General features: G+C 38.5%; 2 protein-coding genes across 2 annotated transcripts in view; one reads left to right on the top strand and one right to left on the bottom strand.

Annotated features, from left to right (window-relative positions):
- The window catches only part of TG (thyroglobulin), a 155,511-nt gene that overhangs the window by 35,222 nt on the left and 97,805 nt on the right, over positions 1–22,484 (bottom strand). The gene's annotated exons all lie outside the window — the stretch shown is intronic.
- SLA (Src like adaptor) lies at positions 241–21,174 on the top strand. Its single transcript, XM_035319097.1, has 8 exons — positions 241–419; positions 5,592–5,685; positions 11,385–11,484; positions 14,403–14,489; positions 15,840–15,943; positions 16,627–16,758; positions 18,149–18,281; positions 19,185–21,174. The coding sequence occupies exons 2-8, from the start codon at positions 5,625–5,627 to the stop codon at positions 19,402–19,404; spliced, it is 837 nt and encodes a 278-aa protein (XP_035174988.1). The 5' UTR covers positions 241–419; positions 5,592–5,624; the 3' UTR covers positions 19,405–21,174.

Raw genomic sequence — 22,484 nt, 5'->3', positions numbered from 1 at the left:
ATAAATAAATTTTGGAAAAGAGAAAAAGAGAAAGAAAAAATCCCTTTCTGTGTAAGTAAGGTAAAGCAGGTTATTTTGCTCATATATGTGTATATTTATATCTGATTAAACCAGTCCTGATGCAATATGCTGAAAACCTCCCTGTTTTCCTCAGCCCATGGTGTCTCGAGTAGTGACTTGCAACAGGAACCTCATCTGTTGCAAACACTTTGAGCCTTCCTTATTTCTCAGAGAGGAAGTATGTGGCCTGTTTGGCAAATGCTGCTCTACATGACAGCGTGAACTTCACAACACACTCATTCGCCCGGCTGCTCCTCGCCTTGATCAGCTAAACCTTTCTGGCAGCGTGAGAGCAGTATTATGACTACGGCTTTTTTGAGAAATACTGCAACCTGGAATATCATGCCCAGCATTTAAAGGTAATCATTACTCTGATACATTTTAGATTATCTGCATACAGGACCAAATCTTCCAGTGTTTATTTATGTAGAGGAGAGCTTTATTTCCTTAATAATGACAGCATTCAGACCATGGATTTCAAGTACTATCTAAGGTAGAAAAAAGAAAAACCTGCCTTAATCCTTTTCACAAGGACCGGTACTAAGCATAGAAGGCAAAATAAGTATTTCTACTGAAAGCTGGCATTAAGAGAGATGCATAGGACCTTCTGCTGAAGCAAACTGCAGCTCTCTGTAACACAAAATGTGAGAAACATCTCAGAGAGATTAATGGGCTTTTTATTCAAAGTGTTAAAAGTTTGCATAATGTGGTATTTGTGTTGTTTCACAGTACTCAGATTTTGCATGTTTCTGTGAATTACCTTGATTGCAATGTTACCTTGCTCTTTCTAAGTGCAAAGATGTAAGTGCCTCGAAGCTGAAAGGATGCTCATTTTGATTAAGGACAAATTAAGGGAAATTCACCCAAAATACAATTTACTAAATCAAAACTGATTTTTTTTCCCCCAAAATGAGAAATGACAGGCTGTTGGTGTTTACATTTTCAAGCTAAATGGGATTCAGATATTACCTGTGAACATTATTGAGAACTAAATTCTAAGACCTTGAAGGTACAGATGTCATTGTCAGGTAGCAAAAATCAGGTATAGCATCTCAGGAATGACAAATTTCCTCATTTTAGTGGTCTGCAGTATTCTTTGTAGGAGGCTTTTCTCAGGTGCTTATTTTGTCTTTTTATTTCTTACTATTTATGTTTCTTCAATATTTACTAATTTTCAGTCATTTGAAATGAAACTTTGACAAAGTTCTTACAAAGCAATGGAATTTCCTCTATGCCATGATATGTATGTGCTCCAGAACCACATTGTATCAGAGAACAGATTCTGCGAGAGGAAATTATTGTTACGTGTGCTGCTTGCAGGAACGGAAGGTATAAATTGTACCACAGGTTTTGAGACACATGGTTTTGGTCAATGAGATTCCAGTCTCGAAAGGTGATGGGATCATATTTGCCGATAGCTCTGCCCCTGACAAATAGGATGCAAAGCAGGATTGGGGCTGTAGATTTTTCCTCGCCCTCCTTTTTTTTTGGTAGCAAATGCAAAGCAGTAAAGACGACTAAGTCCCAGAAGTTGTGGGTTTGCAAACAGTTATGGCAGCAGCAACCTGATTCCATTAAACATCGTATGTGCAAATGGAAAGCGCCAAAGCTGGGGAGAGTGCAAATGTGGTCTTAATGGTTAAAATCAAGTTTCCACACAAGCCTGAGGAGGTGGCTTGTGAGCAGGCAAAGCTACCCTTACACCTACAGGTAGAACTGGGCTTGGTGTGCAGCCCAGCTGCTGCACTCCTCTGTGCAAGAGGTTTCTAAGACAAGAAATCTATCACCTCACCTTAGTTCTTCCCAAACAGGCATCAGTGGACAGTTTTCTTAGGGTCTGGCATAAATATCTGTTTGTACAACAGAGGATACAACCTCTACTTGTATGCCAAAGCCTGTGAACCCAGCAGGTTTAAGTGAGACGCAGTCCCTAGAACACTCTCCATTTCAAAAGAATATCATTTATAAAACTATCATTGTTCTTCTGTTTACTGAAATGATTAAAAATGGGTTCAACCACAAGATGCTCTACAGTTTCCTGTAAGTCTATTTTTGCAGAGTATCTCAAAATTTGAGAAAACCACCATACAGTTTATCGTATAACGATATAAGGAATTTGGATTGTGTTGTCAATACTCACCACAAGCACAAGATACTTAAATGATCGAGATCTATCACGTACTTAACAGTCACATGCAGTGTGATACGTAGGGCACTAATTCATACACCGTTACCCTAAAAACAGCGATATGAAATTGTCAGCGGGCAAGTAGAAACAACCTTCCCGTCTGCCCCACTTCAAAGAAAACTTCCCATTTCTTCCATCTCAATTCCACTTTCGAATGTCTCAGAGTTGTGCCATACCTCAGGGCATTCATTCCACCACCTTTGACTGGACAACAAGTCCAGTTTACTCTGCCCAAATGCGTAATCACAAGCTTCCTTGGTGGGAAAATTAAATGGACATGTCATTTTCCTTTTAATCACTTTGGATTAGCAAATCAACAGCAGCAGTCACAGCTTTCTATTTGCCTTTTTTCTTTTTTTTTTTTATTTTTTTTTTAAATATATATTATTGTTGAAAACTTGTGCCTTGAGTCTAGTCATCTTAAAGACTGCCACCTTCAAGATTTTATGCTGCCACCAAGACAGTGAAACTTGGCACGGAAAATGTTGTGAGGCACAGCAAACTGTCTGTCACGCTAGTGACATCACAGTCCAAAATGCCATTGCCCTTCACTATTACTGTAAGCACCTTATAACATTTTTGTTTTCCATAAGTCAGATTCTTCCATCTCTAACGTAACAGCACTGAGCTGCATGCTCCTTCATCTTGTTGACTTCAGAGGTCCTTTGAAGGGAGCAAGGTCATATAAAGTAACGATTCCTACAACATAAGTGAGCAGTTTAGTTTTAGATGTATTCTTCAAAAATACGAAGTAGGCACATGTTTTTGTCCCAGACTTCTAGTCCTTCTGGACTAGCCAGCAAGCAGTTTAATGCCCAGCTGCATATCAGCAAATCTTCAAAAGCATATCAGTTATTTTTAAAGCAACATTAGAGTTTAGACACCTAAATACCGCCTAGGAAATGAAGGTGCCTTGCTCAAATGTGCCGTGCTTTTAGAAAGTCAGTAAGTACAAGGTAAAATTTTCAGAATTCTTTCCATCATGTACAAATGCTCCATCTCACTTTCCAATGTGACTCAGGCACCCTGAAAATGGTATCCACTGGATCTTAAAAGCATGAAAAAAAGTTATTGAAAGCAGTCTGTCACAAGCCTGATCACTAGTAGGATGGCTTGCTCTTCTGGCCTTCAAATACCAAGAGGTCCAGAATAAATGGGCACACAGAGGTAGGACTGCATTATTTTTATTTGTGTGGTTTTGTGACACAAAATCCAAGTACTATTCCCATCTAGATAACAGGTACATGTGTTAAAATTCAAATCAGGCATAAGATATCCATGCTGCCATGCTTGGCACCTATCTGGAATTGCACAAGCCTTTGGTAACCGCGGCTTAGCATCAGCATAGTTAGAGCTGAACTGCCTTTTTAAGTACTGCAAATATATGGTTACTACAGCACAGATCTCAGTGAAGGTTATCTGTCCGGGTATTTATCCCGCTTCTCTGGCTAAGCTTCTCATCCCTGCTGAGCTCTCTATTGTTATGCCCAGGAAATTTTGCTGGCTAATTTGAAGATGCGTCATGAATGTCTATAAAACCATCCTATGGTTATATCTGTAGCTACACTATTTCTGTCTGTACTTGTTATTTTTAATGGTATATAACTGAGGGAAATGTTGAAGAAATTAAAATTAGTTCTTGTGGAAAAAATATTCAGAGTTAGTTTGGGAAATTATAAGCCTGCAGGTAGGCAGTGGCTGCCAAAATGAATTCTGGGTTTAGTTTTCAAAACTCAGGTGTGTTTAAATGGAGAATAATTTAGTGTTTTCTACCAAGGGAAGCCTTTGATTATTTATCCAAATAGTTTATTTAAATTTAAGGTTACTCTTGTATTATTATTCTAGATTTCCTATATCAAGCAATGACAGAGGTTTTTATTCTTGTGAAAACAAATTTCAGGCATTTTTCAGAAAGACACTTGTACAGCTTTATCCTACAGACGTGTCACAAGCTAGTACCTGAATGCATACAGTGAAAAGGAGAATGTGCCATTTGGTCAGCGAAATAGAGACTTTTAGCAAAGAAACTTCAGGACCAGAACTAAAAAGCTTGAAAACAGTATGAGGCAGAGTCAAACTGTGCTCTACCATCTGCTTTAGCTCTGATCTACTTGCATTTGATAAGAGGCAAATTATTTTTTCTTCTGAATAGTATTTTATTCTGTAGGGCATCTCCCTAAATCCTCTTTAAGATATGAAATATGTATTGTACTAAGCAATATACTCAATTCTGCCAATCTTATTCCAAAAAAGACAATTAGTGATAAAGCATCACTGTTTTCAGCAGTACTGCTTCTCAAGCTAGACATCACTCTAACACCGCCAGGCTCTCACCTGTCATAAGTAAAGAAGTTTCATCTTTGAAACATCTATGCCAAAAGAGACAGAAAAATAGAGATTGCACCTGAGTTTAGTAGAAATGCACAGGATGCTGCCAGATCTCCTGTTATCATTTCATGGGGCAAATAAAATATTTTTTTAAAAATCATTAACTAGTAGCTAGTGGTGTTGACTTATTTTGTTTTAAATTACAATTTTGAACAGATGCTGCTTATTCACCTCTGCAAATATAAAAAAGCATATGACAGCTCCCAATCCAAAGGCTATTTCTATCTATTCATCGACAGGGAGAATTAGGACAGGCAGAGGAGAATGAACTCTCCCTGGCACTGTTTAGTTTCATGACTGTCTGATGCTGCATTTCTTGTACATCCACCCAAACTCTGACAGATACAATTCTGAAGAATTTGCACCACTCACTTCATGCAGGAGTGTTTTGAGATCAAACACTTTGAGGCAATGTGTTACTTTTAAGAAGGAAAAAAAAAAAAAAAAAAAAAAAGGAAAAAGGTGGGGGGGGAACATTGCCCACATTTGCTGAGATCACAACTGCATCAGAAGAAAACCACTGAGCAACATTCTTACTGCTCGGCAATAAAGCAACACAGTACCCAGGGCTGAAAAACAGATACGTCAATCTAATTAATTTCTTTGTACCTTAAGATCTCCAAATGTTGTAAAGAACATTTTGTATATAAAGTGACTGTACAGGCATGGCTTTGCTGTGACTTCCTATTGTGCAGAGGTACTGGTAATGGAAACTTTTACTACAGTGCGTTCTTCTGAGCAACTTCCCTAGCTGTGGTTTTCTGCTATTCCCCTGATAAAAGCACCAAAGTGGTGAGAGTTTAGCAAATATGTAAAACTCTCGCATGAACTTGACACAAGAGTTCTCAAAAACAAAACCATATAACATCGGAGACAACAAAACTGGGTCATTTCTTATGTGTTGGCACACCAGGTGTTATTCTGAAGTTTAATTTCAATGTCTCCTTTGATTTAGTTCTGAAGAGCTTTGACAGAAGCACAGAGCACAATGGGAAATACTATGAAAACGATGAGAGCCTCCGCAGAAACAAATGTGACGAGCGAAACGGGTAAGCACTCATTTAATTTCTTTCAAGAGAAAAAGATGTTCAAAATATATGTTACACTCATCTGTATGTCTTCCTTCATCCACCTAACACAGAAAAAACCAAGTGCATGACTTTGCTGTGGGAGAAGGAGGGCATCCTGTAGACAGTGTTTGTTTTTACGTATATTCCAGCACATTTTCTAAATGCTTTAAGTAATAAAATAAAATATGTTAAAACTATTATTTGCTGGTGCACCTTGAAAGATCTTCCTTCTGATTCTGAAAAAAATGGCATGCTTTGGAAACAAGAAGCACTGCATTTTGACAAACTTCCATGTGATATTTTATACAGTTTTTCTTTATTTCTTTTTCTTTTTTTTTCTTTTAAAGGTCAGAAACCTTAATAATGGCATACTTGCACTGAACCTGAAATCCACTCTTAGACAGTTGTATTAAAATTAGCATGCAGCCAACTTTCCATGTCACTAGGTTCAAAAATAAAGGTTAAAGGAAATTATGCATTTGACAGGCCAAGCTTGCAAAGGGGCATCTAACATGCCTGCCCCATGCATCCACACATGAAAATAATCGTGTTGCACAGCCTCCTGTGGGCTGGCAGAGATCATGTGTCTGAGTGGGAAAGCAAGAGAGTTTCATTGATCTTTTACTCCCAAACAGCGAGTAGGTGGAGAGTAAGCACAGCCTAAGGTATCATACCTCAATTTGCCAGAGTGGTGTTTCAAGAGCTGCCATGAATCACTCCCCAGAGGCATAGAAGAGAACACAGTTTTGTATTTTTTATTTCTTCTATTTTTTTAAGGGGCAGAAGGAAGGTGTTAATCAAATTCTGGGGGTTCTCCATTAGGGATGTTTCAGTTGTGCTGCCTGGTTTTGTCAGGATAGAGAATCGGGCTGGTTTCATCACTGCTGAAAGAAAATCCATCCCTGCTTTTAGCATGGCCAATAACTAGCTGAACACAGGCCACCATATAGCCCTAGGTGCTAATAAAGCATAGATCAAACACCGATAATGACACATAGCACGAACTGCCCATTGATTATTTATGTAGGGAACCTGTTCTGATCTTCCCAACAACGGCCATTACAAATAACACAATCATCAAAACAGACATATACATCCTCTCAGAGCAGGACCTTTTGGATGATGAGTAAGAGTATGAGGGCTTATTGCCATGGCCGAGACCTGAAGTTTGTATTGGTCCTGTACCTGGTGAAAGTCATGATTTAGCAAGACTAAAGCCAACTGCTTCCCTTCCAATTACATAAATAAAACCTGTTTCTAAAAGGTAACTCAGTAGACGTTGATAATGCAGTGATCTCAATGGGAAATTACCCATACAGGAATTCAGAGCTCGATCTACTTGTGCTCTCCTACATGTCTAGCACTTGTAGAGAGTTGCTTTGTCAGATCTCACCCGACCTTCAGCTGCCTGCCGCTTGGGGGGGGAGAGCACGTCTCCAGTACCACTGACACCTATTAAGGCTACAAGGAGGTTTCAGACACTCTCACCCAGCTGAAATTGCACTGGATACCTACATTTCAGAAACCAAAGCCAGCTTGAAATGCCTGCATAGGTCTTGTGATCTCTTAGTCTGGATCAGGCCAATATCTTTCATAAGGGTTTAAATGTTGTAATTTAAGCTAGGCATAGAAGCTTCGGTACTGTCATCCAAATCCAATGGAAACAGGTTTTTGAAAAAAAAATACAGTACTAAAAGCATCTATTGTGGTTAATCCAATGAGTTTGTATCTATTTGTCTCCCTGAGCAGACCAAATTACAAATCATATTGCCAAACACTGAAGGTTTCCCTTAGGTCAAAACCAGCCACCTCTGCTTTAAGAGAGGTGGAGGATCCAATCCACAGACTTACAGCAGCATCCCAAGCAGTTACTGGGAAAAGCAGGCTTGTTTCTATAGAACAGAATTAAATGAAGGACTGAAACAGAGGGGAAAAGAAAAGAAAGAATACAACAGAAAGGAAGAGAAAAGAAGATAAATGGAATTGACCCGCAGTGCTAATGTACTTGTCAGACCCCTGTAAGTCCCTCACGCTACCTGAGAGCTGCACTGAAGGCATAACCGTGTGCTTTTCTCTACTCCAACACACCAGTCGTGGTCGTGGAAAAAAAGGAAAAACGCATAACATGCATTTCCCCAGGAGGTATTTGGACTCCAAATATGACTGCTATGCATCTGAAAGCACACTGTGTGGGCATCCCTGACATAACTGAGGTAGGGACACCAGGGTAGTTGCAGCAGCAAGGCGTCATCAGGGGTTGCGAGCTCACCCCCTCATTTTTCCTCCCTTGGGACCCTGAATCAGGGGTTAATCCTTTTCTCAGCTGCATACGGCTGCACCTGCATAACTCTCAGTTCCTGAGCTGGCTGGGTTTGAACTAATTTGGGTACACGCCAATGCTACCCTGCAGCCACACCTTGTGGTTGCTGCAGCACAGGCAACCACCCAGACACACATGAGTGCCCTCTTTTACCCTCTCTGGGATTCACCATGCCATAAATCAAAGCATGCACACTGTGGGACTATGTAGGGACCCGGGTTTGGATGCACTGCCTGTGCTCTTCCTCCTCTCTAAAAGTGATTTGCAGTCCATTCACAGCTTGCCTCTGAATGAGTAATCTGGGGCATGCAGTATTCAGTCTCACACCTTTGCAAGACATCTAGTAATGCAGGTATCTAAAACTACTGTGTATTTCATACTCATCTTTTACTGCTCAAAAAAGAAAGAAAAAAAAAAAGAAAAAGAAAAAGAAAACCGATTCAGTGGAAATGATGGTACTTTGATCTTTCCATTCTAACTTTTATGTTGTTCCATTTTACCTGTAACATACACACTCAAACCGTGGAGAAGAGGTTGTGTTAGAAAAAAACTCAGTTGGTTCTTTTTTCCTTTGCACATTAAAAGTGTGGGGAGTTCATCAGACCAAATCTATTAGATCACTGAAATTTAAATGTGGAGAAAGAGGGTAATTTGTCTAGTCCCTGCTTCGAGGCTTTTGTCTTTGAAAGATGCTCGTATGGGTTTTGTGAAACATTGTCGAGTGCAGTGGGGTATTTCACATGACCAAAAAACCCAGTGAGGTTTGATTTAAATACCAATTAAAATGAGGGCTTGTTTGTGGAGTAGAAGACGAAAGGTTTTGGTTAGTACGTTTACTCTAATATAAGTGCGTACTTTTTAAGATGCAAGGTTTGTATGGATGCTGCAGCCAACACTATGATTAATTCCTTCCTTTTCAGAACGACAAATTAACATGCAAAATTGAAACAAAAACAGATATAAAGATGAAAGTGTAAGCAAAATCGTGCAGATCTTCCTAGGGCAAAGAAAAAGTCACATACCCGCCAGTGCATAACGAAATGCAAACCACCACATACACAAGGAAGGAGGGCAGAAAAGGCACTTGTTTTCCACTCTTTCAGTATGGAATATATATATATATATATATATATATATATAGCATAAGTTTTGTTTGTTAAAAAAAAAATCTAAAGGCATTTTCATTAAGTTAAAAAACTAACATTGAATTGAACTACTCTCTAACAATCTGCAATGAGAAATTAGATGATGGCACTCTATCCTCACTCTGCAGGTCTTACAATGTAATTTCTGGCATTTATGTTTTGTGGTCCTGGGAAAACAGATCATTGTCTTGAAAAACATTCAACACCAATACTTAGGTACCGTAAGCCTCAGGTATTACCATGCAGTTTCATAGACAGAGAAGATGTTTAAGTGTGCATAACAGGAAAGCAATTAAAGACACATTTAGCATAGGATTTCTTCAAGATAGCTGAACTAGTTACAAACTGAGTTACAGTAGACTAAGCACATCAGTTAGCTGATTAATACAAAGGTACTGGGCTAGTTCTCTTCAATTCAGTGATGCTAATCATCTAAGAAAAATATGATAATACTAATACTAAACACACTGACAAACTAATTCATATCTTCTCTAGACTCTACGCATCTGTCTATCTATAAGGATGCTTACTAACTGTATCATGATACAACCTCCATAGACAACAGCCATCAAGACTAAACATGCTTACAGTCATTTCAAATATAAGTGTTAAATCATCTACTACATTGTATAAAACTGGTCCCTACTTTATAACAATGAAAAACTACTCAAAATTAACTGAGAATATATTACTTTTCACTACTTTTAAACCACAGATGTAGAATATTTTCCTTATCACATATTCTCACTATCACTACCATAAGGATAGCTGGAAGTGTTAAAATTCTCATTTTGATAATGTTTCTTCTCTGAAGCCTTGAGTGTTTCCTTCAGCCTTTCATTATTATCATTAAGAGTTACTTGTAAGGTCCTAGGACATGGATGCTGAAAACACAGAGCCATTCTCAGACTTAGTTCTAGATGTTCTTCCTAGATTTCACTTTAAAATAAATAAATAAATAATTAATATATATATATAAACTGACTTCCTTAAAAAAGACAAGGTAACAAAGTAGCTATAATAAATGAGTAAATTAACAAGGTATAAATGTGTATCTATAACCCTGGGAAATTTATCTGCTCCCTTTAATTCATTCTTATTGTTGCACATGTTGAACTGCTCAGACTGGGCAAAGACAGAGAGCTGTCCACCTCTGCAAACATACTGTTAGATGGCATTACTAAGGCACGGGAAGCTGATACTGCTCGCGGCAGAAAAGCTTTGTCTCCCCACATGCTGGTAGAGGGATGTATTTATTGCTCACCTCCAGCAATAAATGTAGGCAGTACATTACATGAACCCTCTTGCCAGGAGGGCTAAGAGCTCAAAACACACAGCATCACACATTTCTGAATCTCCCACCTGTCAGTATTTCCTGGGTACCATGAGCTCCTGCTGGATGAAGAGCCCTTGAACATTTGATAGTCCCAGTTGTGCCCATTGCCCAAAGTTTACTCCCCATCCCTCAGGATCCCAAGGGACTCGGCTCATGTCCTGTAGAGTGTTGTGTGGCCCAGAGTCATCCCAAATGATGTAAAAGGCCTTCTTATCTCGTTACTAACCTCAATTCTGCAAATTGCAGTTATACAATGATTTAATTATAAATATACATATTGTCTCTTGTTAATGGAAATAAGGAGCATCAAGTGCCACCTCTAGAACAGTTTCCATACAAGGGGGGAGAATAAAGATTTGTCTGTTCATTAAACTGATGGTAAATGGGCAATAATAGCCATGCTCTCATTGACCTTAATCTGAACTAATTTCATACCTTCAAAAACTACCAGCAGTGAAATGAAAAATTCAACATAGATCTTCCTTTCCTTAAAGGAAAGCATGGATCAAAATTGTAGCTGGAGGTGTTTAGAGACAGGGACATTAATCAAACTGGGTTTCTTCCTGATACTAAATACTTCCTCATTTTGATAGTTTCAGACTGAATATGTCCTTTAAATATGGTAATTACTAGAAAAAGTGGTCTAAAATTATTTAGTTATAATTAGCCAAAAGCCATTTTTAAATTTCTAATATCTTCACATTCTTCTCCCAGAGCTACAGGCTTATCTTTATCACTCTATGTATATCAAATTACATTTCAGAGAGATTTTTTCCCATATTGCTTTCTATAAAATACAACATACACAATGAAAAATCTACTTCTGTTTCAGAACTCTATCATCTTTGTAAGTGACATTTTCTTCCCTCTTTAACAGGTCAGGAGAGTGATTTCCTTGCTGTCCTCTATGACTATCCCTCAGCAGACATAAGCCAACCTATATTTCATGTAGGAGAAAAACTGCGTGTGCTGTCAGAGTAAGTTGATCCATTTTTTTTAATCTAGGGTTTATTACAATTGGTGCAAAGCTATGTTTTATGTAGCTGATCCAAAGTGAATACAGTTCAGCAAAACAGTTTAAAATCTGCAATTTGATCTGCAAAATCTGTTGTTTAGCCATAGTGTAAAATTTCCTAGAGTCTAAAGATCTGGGATTTCAGATTTTTCTTAGATACTTGGATTCTTCTGAAATGTCTTCTCAAGCTGGACTCAGAAACAGAAATCAAAGCAGAATTCTGCTTTGAAACATGATTTTGAGCAAATAACCTCACATTAGTGGGAAACAGAGTAACCAAAAATAGTTTGAATCAGGTAGAAAAGGAAAATGGTTCTGAATTTCTTCACATCAGGTCTCTCTCTTACCCTTTTTAACCTAATAGTTCCTTCATGACTAGGACTTCACTCCACATTTGAGACACCTCGAATAAAAATAAAATCAAATATATATTTTTAAATTCACATAATTCAATCTGCATTTTCTTAATGAGAATAATTAAAAAAAATAACTGTTTTCCCAGCTGGTTCTACTAAAAAAAAAAAAAAATAAGAATCCCAAAAGGAAGTAGGCTTAAGAACACTAGCTTAGACTGAACTATGTACAGTGTAAATACTGCCATACACAGGAATAAGCACACCTTGAAAAACGGAAGGCATTGGCCCTGATATTCTTTTATGCATAACTTGTATAAGCACACAGTGACCTCCTAGGAGTCAGTCCCTCAGCCCCACAGCCCCTGTTTTTACAGCTTAAAAATAAATGAGACATTTCAGTTTTGCAGCCGGCAAAGCAGATGGACTCAATGGGAAACCAAAGGCATTATAGCAGAGAAATCCTCTGAGGATTTCTAAATTCACGGCAACTTCTCTGGGGAAGTCAGAACATCAAAAGGCTGGAGGGCAGAAGTACGCAAGAGAAGTATCAGAGATGCTTCATGAATTCTCAGTCTTCTCCAGACCACTCTGACCTCCTATGGCCTTTGTCAGCAACAAGATAGAGCTGTATGGACTCAGAGTGGCTGAAGTTATGTTCTGCTGACATGCTCCTTTTCCTAAACCTGGAGATCACAAGGCTCATGCAATACCACCAGAAGATTTTATTTTGCTGATGAGAGCTTCCCTAAATCCGGGTTGTTCTGTTCTGGTAATTTCTAGTCAATTAAAACCCTGCTTATGCCTGTGTAACATTTAAGACATAGTACAATTGCCTTACCTTGGAAATACCAGCTTAAGGCCTCACTCCTAACTTTCATTAGCTGCAGCCCTTCATAACACCACAGAACTACATCTAACCATGTCGATGTGAATGATACATGCTGCATATCACATGCATACATGTGGTGTATAGTATGACCTATTGGCCATACAGCTTCTAAAAGAACTAGGCTTTTGTAGCTGCAGTTTTTATCATGTTTGTCTGTGGTGCAGCCATCAAGAACTTCTCCTGGTAGTAAACAAAGTCCAAGGTAAGCCTTGATGGGAGTTTTCTTCTTCCTGATTGTGACCAGCTTGTGCACAGAAGAAAAGATGCTTCAATGCTCAATGAAAAGCACAGTGTCCTAGTGAAGGGCCAGTGTTAACGGGAACTATTTGCATACAGGCTCTTGCTGTACATAAGCTGTGGTGTAATTTTTCCCCCGAGTCATTCAAAGAAGCAAAATACAGTGGAAGAGTTGAACCAGCTGTCCTTCGGTGATATGCCCCAATCTACATAATATCCATGGCTTCTGCCCCAGGAGCTGCTCTGGGACTTTTAATAATCACAAGGATTTTACAGCTTTAGTAGTATTACAATTTGTAAGAAGGTGGATGCCGAGTCTCTCAGATTTTTTGTTCTTCCAGTTCTTGTTTCTGTCTGGCAGAGTGGGGGGAGGGGAGGGGAAGAGGTAGCAAACAAAGTGACCTAAGTTTCTTATGGGTTATTTCAAGTCAGCTAGAAAGCTGCAAACAAAACAAAACTTGCATGGCCTGAAATTTCCAGCTCAGTCTTCTCCTTCTTCCTCAGCACATACATTCTTGATCACAGAGCCAGCCACTATAAGCCAGGAAGTTTAAGTGTTTTCAACTCAGCTGCCTTGACCTAATCTAACTGAGCATTGGGTCTGCTGTGTGGGAATTATTTGGGAGCATTTACACGAACTGCCACAAAATAAGTATTTAAACACTACTATTTGGATTCAAACCTTTAAAGAAAAAGGTGGAGAAAAAGCCACCAGTTATTGTAATTGATCGTTGCCATAACACCCTTTCATTAGTCACTAGAGCTCAGTAACATCCCTGTGAAAATTCTTGCTACCCTGCCCTCCCAAGGGACTCAAAAGCGAAAGCCAGTACTCAATTCATCAAGAACCTAAGATAGATGAATGAAAAAAACATGCCTGGTCACCTACTTTCAGCCATAAGGTCTTTTTTATTGGAGCTTGGTCAGCAACTGAATGAAAAGGGAAAGAAAATCATGAAGTAGTTAGATTAAAAACCTGTTTGCAGGCAGAGTTCATTTGCTGATACTACAGGAAGAACTACAGGGTCGTCTAGACACAACATACTCAGCCATAATCTGAATGTCTTGGATACCAAAGAAGTCTGGCTGTGGGAAGACAGAGCACAGCATGGTTTAACCACTGAGTATTTACCCTTCTTCTTTTAACTACAGAAAAAAATATTTTATTACTTACGCAATTGAAATAGAACAAAAGCAGCTTATTTCTGTGTCCAAACTTAATCCTTATGTAGGGTTAGAAGTGGAACTACTCTACATGAAAGAAACTCAGGTCCATTTCTGAATATATAGATTCAAGAACACAGACAGAAGGCTACAACCTAGCCTGTATGTCTTAACTCATTTCTAAAATGAGGACGAGCTCTGAAAGTACATATCTGTTCTCTTGCTTTCACACAGTGAAGGAGGTTGGTGGAGAGTCCATTCCCTTACAACAGGTCGAGAAAACTATATTCCAGGAAAATATGTAGCAAAGGTTTATCATGGGTAAGTAAATGCATTTCCTGTAGCCTTTCAACACTACTTTTGTACATGTATGACACTGATTAGAGCTATTCAGTGTCATAATAAAAACAATTCCAAGAGTGAGTAGGCTGAAATTTTATTTGATAGCCTAATATAATTACCCATATCTAACTTCCCTTGAAAACTGACATCAAATTAATATCTAAGTTTAGAATATATGAAAAATTTAGAATATATGAAAATGAAAATCTTAGTTTTGAATAACTGGAAAGATCTAAAAGACCTCTAATGTCATATAAGATACTCAAAATACTTCTGTTGACTGGTCTTTAATTTTAAGACCATGGATAAAGAAATTCTGTTTACAAAGAACCTTTAATATTGACAAACAGTACAATTCTAAGCCACAGATGCTTATGAAAAAAAAAATAATAATAATCTTTCAAGAACATAAACTCTCACACAGGAAGAGCTAGGATTTCACGTTGCCCTAGACACCAGACCGGAAAAAAAAACATTAAAACATACACTTAAAACTTTTCTGGAAAAGGGTTTTAATAGCTGTTTAATTTTTAGCATATGAACTGTGAACTTCACTGGAATTTATACGTGTTTAATTTTTAATATATTCTATATCCTCTTGGAATAGAGATGCTTGCCAAATTTGGGGACACAGATATGGTTATGGAAAAATACTGTCTGAAGTTTCCACAAGACCAGATCAAACAAAACAAAAGAACTATTTTATTTTAAAGTACTAGTAACTCCTACACCAGCATGGCAAGCTCAGCTACATCATTACTCACTAGCTGTGGCAAAATACAGTGGTGCACCAAGTTATGAAGTAAAATCAGTAGGACTAATGCCTCTTCCCTTTATCCAGAAAGCCAATTAATTTAGAAGATTGGACTGTACCCTAGCATAAGCTGAATAATTATATTTTATTTGTGGTATATAAATATATAAAATACAATTAATACAATACAATAGAAGTTGCTTAAATGAAAAGGGGGATTGAACTAAAGTATCTCTAATGCCACAGATATGCCATCAACATACCACATGGGTATGTCCCTACCAATCCAGATAAAGACATCTTGAAAAGTTTCCTTTCCCCTAGTAAGTCCAAACCTTATTCATTCTTGTCATAGTCTCACAAAAGTTATTCAAACTCAGTACATGAAAAAGGACAGCAAGATTTTCTCCATAAACTTAGGAAATATGCCTGGACATAGTTGAGAGGAAACTACAGAAAGCACAGTGTTATTTTTGCAGTCACTTTCCTGGCTAATGCTGCATTTTCATGGCCACATGCTGCTCTCTGCTTCACTTGTGCCCAAATTTCAGAATTTGTGTTTTCCTGCTTCACAGCTGGTTATTTGAAGGGCTGGGAAGAGAAAAAGCAGAGGAACTTCTACAGCTTCCCAACACCAAGGTTGGCTCCTTCATGATCAGAGAGAGTGAAACTAGGAAAGGTGAGAAATATTTTCCCCCTTGATCTCCAGCATTAATAATTTTATAACCTTCAATTCTCTCCCTCTCTTGCTCCACATGGATCTCCTCAAATCCTGAAAAATGCATGTAATGAGAAGGCAAAAGCACCCAGTGCAGCATGCCAGTCTTTCAGCAGTCATCTATGGCACAAACGGTGCCGTAAGCCAGGTTGATGACCATGGAAAGTTCCACAGGCACCAGCACAAACAAGACACAGTTGTTTAAACGTTATTTACTTTGGTTGCATGCAAAGTTTATTAAGCAGTGGGACTTTTCAAATGGAGGAAAAGTCGCAGCTTTGCTTTGGTCTACAAAAAATCTGCTGAAGAAGCCATAAAATACACACCAAGCAGAGACTATATAAACAGGTAGTTCCTTCACGTACATTTCAAAAATTATGTCAGATATTATCAGGGCTGCCTTCAATCCCTTCTCCACCCACCCTGTATTTGCACTTATGACTGCCCCAGCCCAGGAGCAGGACCTTGCATTTGGCCTTGTTATATCTCACAATGTTCAAATAGGACGGCCTCTGTTTTGTCAGATTTCTCTAGGACCTTTTGAATCATTGTACCACATCCGAAAGATACATTGGTTATGGTCACCACTTGCCATGCAGAATTAGGACCCTACTTTGTTGTAATTAGTTCTCTTGTTTCCCCAGGATTATATTCCCTGTCAGTGCGGCACAGGGAAGTGAAACATTACAGGATCTTCCGCCTCCCAAACAACTGGTATTACATCTCTCCACGGCAAACCTTTCAGTGCCTTGAAGACCTCGTGAATCACTACTCGGGTAAAAACTACTGCAACTGCAGAATGAATATATTTTCCATTAGCAACTGTAAAACTATATTTCAAAGGTCCAGAACATGAAGTTTTCTTTATGCCAAAGACTTGCAGCTACTACCGTAGAACAAGTTTAAATCTAGATCCAGCTGTCATTTATACCAATATCAGTCCAGTGGATGGCACCTGTTTTAATGACTGTTTTCCGGATTTATGGCAATCTAACCTGTGTCAGAGATGCATTGGCAAACAACACAATTAAGTGGCTGCAGTTATCATACATTAAAACTAGAAAGTTCTAAGATGAAAGAGGAAAAACTGCAATAAATTAGTTGTATAAGAGTTACAAGAGAACAATAGGTTCTGTTTAATTAATAATGTGTACTCTGTAATTTAAAAATTTTTAAGCCACAATATTTGCATGTTTCATGGGTAAATGAAAAATCATGTTGGCCAAAGAGTATGCTGATAAACTGGGGGGGGGGGGGGGGGGAAAGCACCATATGCACTTGCAAAACGCTCAAAAGAAAATTTCAAGTCCAGTGATATAAAGTCAGGAGTACCAATTGAAGCAGGGTAATATTTTTGTATACATTTTAGTTACCTGGCACCTTTCTCCATTTAGAAAAAAGCAAACCATCAAATTCTATGATTCTCAAAGAAAAACTCTCAACAATTTACATTTTTATTTGAGTTACATCTATAAGAGCAGACACAGTGAAATTTAGCTCTCCTCCCTTCACCACTAGCTGATGCAGAATCTCACCCTGAAATAAGGCTAAGAGGTCTAAAACATCAGCAGTTGCCATGACATTCTCTACTTGGGCAGAAGAACATATGCAATGTTCCTAGTGAGACAAGGTGGAGAGAATAGAGAGATGAAACACACACAAAAGCAATCTGAATGCAACGTGAACATGCAAACTTTGATTCATTTCATAGCTCTACAGCTATTCATTTCATAGTTCTACAGCAAAGTAGGTACACATACAATCCAATCTGAGTAGTTGCTGTTTGCATCTATTTTGTACACTGTTTGCATGACTATGATGATGGGAAGCAAAAGCAGAACTCACCAAGTAGTCAAGAAACTTGGTTTTAAGTCCCTGCTCTGTCATAAACTTCCTTCTAGATTTTTGGCCAGTCACTTAATCTTTCTGTGTCTCAGTTCCTCACTCATGTGGGAAATATATCCCTTGTTAAATTAAGAGGCAAAGGTATGAGGAAGAGAAGTTAAGGCTATGTTGTAGTGTCCTTGCTGAGAATACACATTTTATTAATTACTACTACTACTACTGTGTCTAGAAGTGTTTAATTGAGCATGCACCAGGGAAGTAAAACAACGAAGAGAGCAATGAGCAATGATTAACTTTATGTGTATTCATTTCCCTGTTCAGAAGTTGCTGATGGCCTCTGCTGTGTCCTTACAACACCCTGTCTTACCCAGTGCACTAACAACAACACCGTAATGAATCCAGTTCCTCCTGTGGTCATGCGGAATAAAAACTTCAACTGGAGAAGCATTCACAGGTACCACAAGGAACACAGACTGCCACAAACAACAAATTATTTTTCCAGCCTTCTATGTACTAGTACTTACAACACAGGAGAAACAGCCATTTGCTTCTCCTAAGACCAGTTTCAAATATTCCAAGTTGCTGGTGGCATATAAACCCATGAGAACTGGATGTCCAACTCTCTGATAATCTTAGTGCTCTAACTTTTGAAAGTACAGTTAACATTAAATAATTTCTCCAATCCAGACATTAGAATGGCTGTATACACAGTCCCGCTGGTACTCTTGAGTACTCTCCACTACAGGGGCAGGAGTAAGAGGCAGGACATAACCTCATGTCAGATTCACCACTAAAGGCAGACAAGCCCCTGCAATCAGAAATTTTTCCACCTTGTTCACCTGGTGGCCATACAAAAAGCAGCACAATTGAAACGAACGCATTGTCACATCTTTCCTGTTGTCTCTCATTTCACACAATCCAAATGAAGGTTCTTGAGATTTTTTTTATGTCTTGACTGCAACTAGAGAAAATAGGTCAGGTTTCAGAAGCTGGTGAAATAACCACTTTCAGAAACAAAAGCACCTCTTACTTCTGAAGTGTAAACTTCCATCCATCACCCTTCATTCACAAAGCATTTTCATTTGCGTACAAATGCAAGAAAATTTTGTGCAGTATTGAGGCCTTTTTTCCTACAAATTAAGAAAGTATATACATGTTATTTTCCTTTCAGAAGCTCAAAAATAGTCAGATGCGACTGTTGCACTGTTTCAGAAAATCACTGCGATAGAAATGCCGGGTGACTTGTGAGCCAGGAAATTTCTTATACAACAAAATTAATATTGTTTGGTTTAAAGAATGTTAGTATTAGACTCCATTTAAGTTGCTGAAACAGTAACTAAACTTCATTCTTTTAAAGGTTGGAGTTGACTGAAGATACTGAAAGCACGCTGGCAGCAATTGATGATTCTTGTCTCAGCTATGGCCTGAGGGAAAGCATCGCTTCCTACCTCTCCTTGACAGGGGATGACAACTCTTCTTTTATGAGTGCCAGAAAGAAGAAAGCCCAGTCTCTTATATACACGGGGAGCAAGCATAAGAGCGCCCTTCACTTGCCACCTACATACTATGAAGACTGAACCTAGGGCAACCAGAGGGGTAAATAAAAACTGAGGGATTAAAAACAAACAACAACCAGAGCACGCTGTAGTCTGGCAGTCCTTCAACAGCAAAGAGAGATTCAAGTGCACCAGCTGATGATCAAATGCTGATTATGCTTCTGCATTTCCTCTTCTGAACGTTAACCAGAGACCTTCTTAAAGGCACCATCTTCTCAAGCCACCACATGGCAAATGCTAGGAGTGTGCCCAGTGCACCTGAAATATGAACTTGCTCATAAGCAAGATAAACTGAGATGAACTCTAAGTCAAGAGTCAAGTGAGGCAGAGGACTCTTCAGTAAGGGTGATGCCCACCACTGTACAACGGTGACTGCATAGGAAAGGACTATCTACAGCTCAAGACCTTAATTTAAATCTTAGTCTGGTATTTTCCACAAGGCTAAACCATGTTTACAGAACCTACCTACACTGAGAGAAAGAGCCTTTTTCTTCTTCATATGTAATCGTTCATTACTAGTGATAATGGGTTGGGAAGTCTCCAAGAAAATATCAGATAACTGCCATCCAAGAGACGCTTTGTTATATTGACTCGATACATCATTTTTATGTATATGCGTATACATCTGTCATTTTTACCTTCTAGGGGAAAAATCTAAAGTTATTGACTCTCCCAGTGGCTTTTAATTCAACTGGTGAGAATGGCCTGCAGTGTCACCAAAAGGTCACAAAATGAAAAACAGACTTAACTCACTGAGAAGAGCAGTTCCTGCTTAGCCCTGAGATGAGAGTACAGGCATATCCAAAAGCAGAATTTATCTGGTCATAGTCTAGCAGATATTCATCAAAGAATAAAGTGTTTTTTGTTTGTTTAAGTAAAAAATATTTTTTTTTAATATCATACCTACCTTCAAAGATTGGCTTGCAAAAGTGTGACCTTTGAAAACAGAACAAGACTTTAACCTTATCTCCTGAAGACACCCTATATTTATGGGTGACACCCTATAAATAATATAAGTATTATTTATATTAATATCAGATTTTTAAATAATTAAACTAAGAGCAAATCAGAAACACTGGATGTTAAAGAGTTTTCTGAATTTCTTATCTGAAAGAGTTATGTGAAATAGTAATGGCATTTCATCAAATTGCTTAAAGACTTCTTTAGGTAACTGGGTCATTTAAAATCTTACAGATTAGGACATTTTTTAATATATATGTACCCTTTGTTAAGTTAAAAAGAAGCACAATGTACGGCCATTTGAACTTTATTTGTGATTGCTTTCTAAATCAAGTAGTCACACCTGGGGGTATAAGATGCCACAATTTACATACCAGAGTGGAGATCTTTTCAATCCATTGCTCTGCTATACCTTTTTGCACAAATCTGAGTTTAGAGACATAGCCAATTGGGTATGTGTATATATTTATATATATATTTCTTCTGTAAATATCTTTAATCACAAATGTGTGCTCTATAGATCTTATAATAGATCATTTGCACTAGCAAGAGAGCAAGAGAAGTTCAGAGATCAAAATAGTTCACAGCCTATTTAAACATTTTTCAGAATTTAAAGGGTGAATGTAATTTGGCTGATAAACCTTGAACAAAAGGTTTGAACACAAAGCAAAATGAACTCAGGAACTCTAGATGTTTGTATAATCTCTTTACTATTACTGATCATTAATCTGTTATTGTGATAAGTGTATTTTAACCAGTGAAATGTATATGGGGAGCATTACAAATTTCCAAGTCACAGCTTGTATTTATTAATTAAAATAATACCTAGTATTATTAGTATTATAATACCTAGTAGTTACTTTGTCTTGCTTTTAGAAAATCAAAAACCTGGCAAACAACTATTACAAGCTCCCAGTCTTGCAATGATAAAGCAAGAAGATATCTTTGATAGAGCACAACAGAAGAATCCAAGAGTCCATGTAACCGGGCAGCACTTTGAAAACACTGCAGTCTCCATTATGTAGGAAGGGGATAAGATGTGTTCTGATGACAGGTACACAGACTCACAGAATGATTAAGGTTGGAAAGGACCTGAGGAGGTCATCTGGTCCAAGACCCTGCTCAAACAGGGCCACCTGGTTGCCCAGAGCAGGGTGCCCAGCTCCACATCCAGGTGGCTTCTGAATATCTCCAAGGAGAGAGACTCCACAACATCTCTGGGCAACCTGTTCAAGTGCTCTGTCACACTCACAGTAAAGACTGTTTCCTGATGTTTAGACAGAACTTCTTGTGCCCAGTTTGTGCCCACTGCCTCTTGTCCTGTTACTGGACACCACTGAAAAGAGCCTGGCTCCATCTTCCTCCCATGAACTTTCTCTTCTCTAAGCTGAACAGTTTAGAGAATCCAACCTTTCTTCAAAGAAGATTCTCTAGTCCCTTAATCATAAGGCAGAGATGATCTAGTCCCTTAATTATTTTTGTGGCCCTTCAGTGAGCTCTCTCCAGTAGCTCTATGTCCCTCTGGTTCTGGGGAGCCCAGAACTAGACAGATCACCCCATCTAGATTAACTAGACTTCTCTGGCTAGAGATAAAGTAGATTAATTCTGTATTCCTTGGTGTAATAGTGTCTACATACAGCCTAGATGTACATCTAGATACATGTGTAGCTGTATATTCACATTTTCTCCACATTGTACTAGTGTAAGTCTTATGATGAAAATGCTTATTTTCTGATTATTTTACAAGTGCCTGTCCAGCAATACAGTAAAGCATATATGTTTGTATTAATCACATGCTCTAGGGTACACATGAGCTCGTGTCATAACTGAAACAGGATTTGTGTGGTAGATTGCATGATGACCATTTGTACAATCACTTTGTACAGGAGAGACTGGGAGGGGGAGGGGGAAGCTGGCAGAGAGCAAGCTGCAGATTACTGGTACAGTACACTTGGGTTACTTTCCTTTTCAGACTATGGTTTGAGGTATCCTTGAGTAAGGTAGTAGAAAGAATGGACCTTAGCTGGGTGAATTTTCCTAGCAGGTAATCCATCTGCATACCAGGAAGTAATTAAATACGAACAGAAGACACCCATAAGTTTTCTCCTTTACTCAATCTAGGAAGGACTTACGTCACCTAG

This window comes from Oxyura jamaicensis, chromosome 2, assembly GCF_011077185.1.
Source record: "Oxyura jamaicensis isolate SHBP4307 breed ruddy duck chromosome 2, BPBGC_Ojam_1.0, whole genome shotgun sequence".
Lineage (NCBI taxonomy): Eukaryota > Metazoa > Chordata > Aves > Anseriformes > Anatidae > Oxyura > Oxyura jamaicensis.
Note: the sequence above shows the minus strand (reverse complement) of the source record. Positions and strands in the feature narration are given on the sequence as shown.